Here is a 6,000-nt window from a genome sequence, read left to right as displayed (position 1 = left end):
ATCTCAGAGGAGTAACCAAGGGGGTGTGGCTACTCCCAATGGGAGACGGTAAGCTGTTTCCAGGACCAGAAAGGTGGCCTGCTCTTTACCAGCTGGCTCTTGCCAAAGAATGGAGAGCTCATAGGGATTCCTGGGCAGGAACAAATTGGATGTAGGGCTCTTGATTAGCCCAGGAATTACACAGCTACACAGCTGCCATTCTGCATAAACAAATAGAAGAGATGAGTAAAGGCAGGAGAGCCACTGGGCGAGGTCCTTTTGGGAAAGCAAAAAAAAAAAAACAGCAGGCATGTAAATTATTATTCTGGCCATTTCCATCAAGAAGTAACATCACCGTTCAAGACCTAGAATGAAATGGACTGTCTGCATTTGTTTTGTAAATTTTATTATGCATAGTTTTATAGGTATTTGAATAACTATGAAATATAACTTTAATGGACATTTAAAATCTGAACACTTTTGGAAGTTCCACCTATGACAGATTCTACAATATCCCTACTTACTCATATTTGTTAAGCTCTTTACAAAATACATTTAATTGTTTTGGAAACTTTAACCCTGACAATGTGTACTCTGCAAAACTAAACATTTTGATTGCACTTCCCTTCTAGATATAAAAGAACATTATGTATCCCAGAATAAATATTGAAAGACCTTGTATTCTGAATGTGCCTTTTCTGGTAGTTAAATGCAGTTTCATCTACAAAATACTTGACACTATATTAGATCAGTGCTTATCTTGAACTGCAGATGTGGTTGATAGTAATTCACACTAAGTGCATTGACAACACTAAACTATTTATGACCAGAAAGAAAAACAGCCACAGTTAAACATTTAGAAACATTGCAACCTCCTCTAGTTTATCCTGTTAGTCACAATAATGGAATTCTAGGATACAGTTATAAGAAATGTAACACCCCCCACTCCCACCCATACAGGTTACTATGTCAATTCAAAATTTGTCTGGCTGAAGGAAATTCTTAGATAAATACTACAGAACCTCAAAAGATAGGTCAGATAGGTCATATGAGAAGCCAGGTCAGGGTTTGAACTGAACTGCAACTAAATACTTCAACAAATTTTTGAAGACTGTATACATATAAATCAGGCTTTATGAATTAGCCTGAAACATGAATGAACTGCAAATAAGCACCTTGCAAATCTTTTAAGACTGTACAGTACTAAAGCAAGTCCTGTAAGGCCTGAAACAATTGTTTGGAGGTGGAATTTCACTTTTAACTACAATACAACTGCATGCTGGGTACATTTTTATTTAATCACACATTTCAAAAGTAGTATGGAAAACGTCTGCCACAAAGAATGAAAGACCTTACACTGGACAAATAAAATGTTTTTAGTATTTATTACATTAATAGTTAATTAGACCTGTGAAGCAACAAACTATACAGAAACAAAAGCAAGAATACTATAAAATGAGCTATCTTGCATATGCATTCTATAGTGTATTAGTCGATGACATACAGCAGATACAGACATAAATTATGGACTCAAATAAAGACTTCAGAATGTATCCTGAGTTCCTTCTACTTAGCACTGCTACAGCACAATCATAATGAAGACAAGTACAGAATTCTAAATAACACAGATTTTTTTTCACAGATATTTTCTAGCTCATGAAAAACGTACAAAGCTGGGATTAATATTTGACAAAACTGAAGGTGCAGGAGCAGTGTCGCCCTAGTTACAATTTTCAGCTCTCGGTCTCCCCATGTACGTTTTCCATGTGCACTTTCAGGTAATCATTTCTTGTAAATTTCTTGTGACAAAGCTGGCATTCTGCCATAGGGCGGTTCGGGTTATGAGTCAGCTTATGCCGAATCAGCATCTTCTTCAGACTGAAGGACAAATCACAGACCTAATACAGAAAAGTAAGACAAAAATCAATATGTCTCAAAACATTGAAAATATATAGTAGAATTATTTTCTCATAGCCAATCAATTTTTCTAGATATATAAGCCTCCAGCTGAAAGCAGATCAGAAGAAACATCTCAGAGCTGACCTCTCAGTAAAGGTAAATAGGAAACTCATTTTAGCTTACTATTATGCAACAATTACTGTTCATTATTACCAAGGAGTAATGTTACTGTATACCAAGGACACATGGATGAACCTCTTTTTAACATAAGAATGCATATCTCAGCCAGATAAAGGTGACAAAATAAATATGTACACATTTATGTACCTTTTATTGGAAAGAAAATGTGATTGCATTTTAACGCTTCATTTTTTATCGGACTAGAAACTAATTTTAATGCATTTAATTGTCATACTTATTACACTACCACATTTTGTAATATGTATTACATCACTTTTTATTGAACTGCAATTTTTTTTTAATAAATATGCAGCATACTAATGCATTGCATAATTCTTGAACTCTATAATTCAAGAGTAAATGTAATGAAGTATTATTATAACAAATGGAAAGTAACATTCACTTTTCTAAAATATTTAGATTTTTTTCTTATACATTAGCAATATAAAAAGGCACAAAAACACAAATTAATAATGACCTTGATTAAAAGCTATAATACTAATTCAGTAATAGCAAACAACCTACCAAAGATGTCCAAGAATAAAATGCACCAAACGTGTATATATTAGGAAATGTAACAAGGCCCATACAAATTTCAAAAAAACTTCCCAGGAGTTCAGATGGTCTTGTAAATTCATGTACAGACAAAGCCAAAAGTGAGAGCTCAAGGTGAAACTGCATGATAAAAACGTATTTCTGATATTTAGATGGCCACCACTGCATTTACAATTTAAGTGGTACGTTAGAAATAGCACTGAGGAAATAAAAAACATTTGTTGAAGGAGTAAGTGCAAAATATATGACATTTTCATTGTCAATGCTTTCTCTGATAATAAAAAAGGAAGAAAGACAGCTCCATATAACCACAAATCAGCAAAATGTGACCCCTTTTGAAACTGTACCACTTTGGGGGAGGGCTGCACCCTAACCTAGCTTTTTAATGAAAGATCAGTAAATCTGTGACTGTCTCACAAAATTGCGATGACAAATCCCTGGAAATTTTTAAACAAGAAACACATTTGAAATAAAGAAATCAAATATAAAAGCTTTCCTGCAGGAGGTGAGGCTCATGCATTGTCATTTGGGCTCTGCAACTTTTGTATTGCAACCAGTACAATGCACTATCTCAGGGAAAAGGTGCAACTTGATCTCTAGTGCAGTATCCCCAGAATCGCACACTAGTGATCGACAATAACAGATTCAACCACTAGGGTAGCAATGTCTGGCACCCCTCTGACCTTCCCACACCCCTTTACTTATATATAAATTCTTCTAACTAGAGATGAGTAAATCAGTTCAGATAAATTCCATCTCAAAGACTTTGAAATATGAAATGTAGTGCTCCCAATAAAAAAAATCAGTCATAAAAAGTCTTAATTAAATATTTATACAGGTGAAGTATCATTCATCTTGGAGGCTTTTTATCTGACATATCTTGCATACTGTAATGCCTTACTACTTTTTTTAATTATTCACATCCAGAGGTTCAAAATGAGAAAACTGAATTTTCTTCATGTTTACAAAACTAATAGCATAATCACAGGACAAACAACTCATTTTGAATATAAGGTTATGCTGAACAAATTTCTTGTTCAGAAAGCAGCTGAACAAATTTCTTGTTCACAAAACTCTGCTGTCATCTTTTTTAAGGTGTGGGATTCAAAAATGAATGGGGTGACTTAGCAGAAAGACTCCAATTCTTGCAATGTTACACTGACAGTAAATCACAAAGCCACTCCTAAGTATGATGCGATACCACAGGATCTGAGTAAAATGGAGTTCATTTATGTTGAATGCTTGCAAACCTCATTACCTTCTCCTGACATAATCAGGTGACCACCAAGCCTGCTGCATACTCGCAGTTAACACCTGAAGTCAATGTTCACATGCTACCACCTGTACATTACATGTGATAATGCATGTATGGCAAAAAAACTGCCTCATGCATGAAGTATTAATCCTGAATATATAAGGAGATCAAAATGTGCATCTGCTTTACGTAAAGGGAGTCTGATGTTTAAAAAATGTGTTTTGAGTCCCCCCCAAGTGTATGAAGGGGACAGCTTGCAGGTGTACACTGTTGTTCATTCACACACACACACACACACACACACACACACACACACACACACACACACACACACACACACACACAAAGTAACTTGCAATAAAACTGTGATTTAACAATAAAAACAGCTACAACAGTGTTAAATCAGTAGTAAACATTGAATAAATGAAGAAAAAAGTGAAAATATGCAATATTTTCCTGTCAAAACTTCAAAATGAATAGATAAATAGAAACAACAGGTGTGATTACATTGCAGTTCTACATGCATGAGACAGTCCCTAGTATTCAAATGACACCACAGAATTTCAGAATCCCAGTATCTGTCAATAAACACTTTAAAACCAGTAATAAGTATGCAAACAACATAGTAGCAAGTTAGAATTCCAAGAGGAGTTAACTGCAGTAGAAAATAGCAAGTATATTAAAATAAAAATTTAATACGCACATATTTTTTAATAAAACAGAAATACATCAAAATATATAATATACAGGAAGGGAAATTTCTAACTGTATCTTATCTGATTCTGGAAGCTGTGATCTACTAATAAGGGCTGCTGAGGAGATTCAGTGTAATTCCTACAGCTGGCACTAAAAGGCTGAACAAGAGACTTCCTGTCGCTCCTGGAGTTAGGCTTCCCCTGATGGGGGGAGGGCTTAGACAATCTACTGTCACAGAGAGTCAAAAGGGGGGGGGGGTTCTGAGCTCCATACAGCTGCCAGTACAGGTTTGTGCAGGCACAAAACCCATACGCCATTAAGGCAATGTGAATGATGATCACTGGGTAAGATGAGTGGGCTATGAAGTGTTCCAATAATTTCCCTGACTATACATGCTCTTTAGGACTAAGTAAGCTGCAGAATGTTATTCACTGACTTTAGCTGGTTCACAATGCTCATAAGAGTAAAGTGTTGTATATCACTGTCCCAAGGTTTTCAACAATGTTCCATTTTATGATTTCACCATTTACTTTACAATCACAGTGTCTGTAGGCATCTCATAAGTAATGCAATACGGTGCCAACTGCTAAAGCCTTTCTGATGGTCAAGTTTCTTTTTGCAATAAAATATGCAGATATGCATAAATATCACATCTGTGCAAATATGTCAGAAACTATTATATAATGACTTAATCATCCATATACCCAAGCAGAGCTCCACGTGGTCCTGCAGAGGGGTCCTGGCTACAGAGAACTGAAAGAAGCGACCACTTTCCTGATTTAAGTACTTTTTGGCTTTTTTTATCTGCATTGTCCTCTCTGGCTTTCATTTAATAAGATACAACTGTTTTTGTGTTTTTCTGCTGTATTCTAAAGTATCTGCACTTAAAAGTAGCATTTTGGTCGACTCTGGTCGAATATTACTGTTTTTTGCTAATTTAATTGCTGAGGCTGCTCACTAAAGTGTGCTAGCCTGTGTTAATCGATTTTACTGTTTGCCTAACTGCATTTCTGTGTTCTTTTCTAAAAACACAAACAAAAATCAAAAATACTCCTTGTTTTCCCGCCTTTGCTCGACTAGTTAAGACCAGTATACAGGCTTTGCTGTATTCTGGGCTGTGTGTAGTTCCTGTGTTGGCCATTGCCTTACTTGGACAGAAGGAAGTTTCTGAGCTCACCAGTGGGAGTGGGGAGCCTTGAGCAGCCTATCTGTCCCTGGGGGAAGTGATCTCAGCACTTGAGCTGTAATTCATTGGTTGCCTTGGACCATTTCCAGCTCTTTTCAAGTTCCCTGTATAAAAATCCGCCTCAGGGCATTTTTTTTTGGCTATATACCCAAGCAGAGCTCCACGTGGTCCTGCAGAGGGGTCCTGGCTACAGAGAACTGAAAGAAGCGACCACTTTCCTGATTTAAGTACTTTTTGGCTTTTTTTATCT

At 36.2% G+C, this 6,000-nt stretch overlaps 1 protein-coding gene across 2 annotated transcripts in view; it reads right to left on the bottom strand.

The window, feature by feature from the left end:
* Positions 1–1,345: 1,345 nt before the first annotated feature.
* PRDM5 (PR/SET domain 5) overlaps positions 1,346–6,000 on the bottom strand; it is a 2,968,604-nt gene continuing 2,963,949 nt past the window's right edge. For both annotated transcript variants that reach the window (XM_044074997.1, XM_044074998.1), the window contains one exon: positions 1,346–1,877. In XM_044074997.1, coding sequence (XP_043930932.1) covers positions 1,713–1,877 — 165 coding nt within the window. In that variant the 3' untranslated portion in view covers positions 1,346–1,712. The remainder of the gene's footprint in view (positions 1,878–6,000) is intronic.

The sequence above is a fragment of the Protopterus annectens genome, chromosome 6.part0 (assembly GCF_019279795.1).
Source record: "Protopterus annectens isolate FY-2018-M chromosome 6.part0, PAN1.0, whole genome shotgun sequence".
Lineage (NCBI taxonomy): Eukaryota > Metazoa > Chordata > Ceratodontiformes > Protopteridae > Protopterus > Protopterus annectens.
Note: the sequence above shows the minus strand (reverse complement) of the source record. Positions and strands in the feature narration are given on the sequence as shown.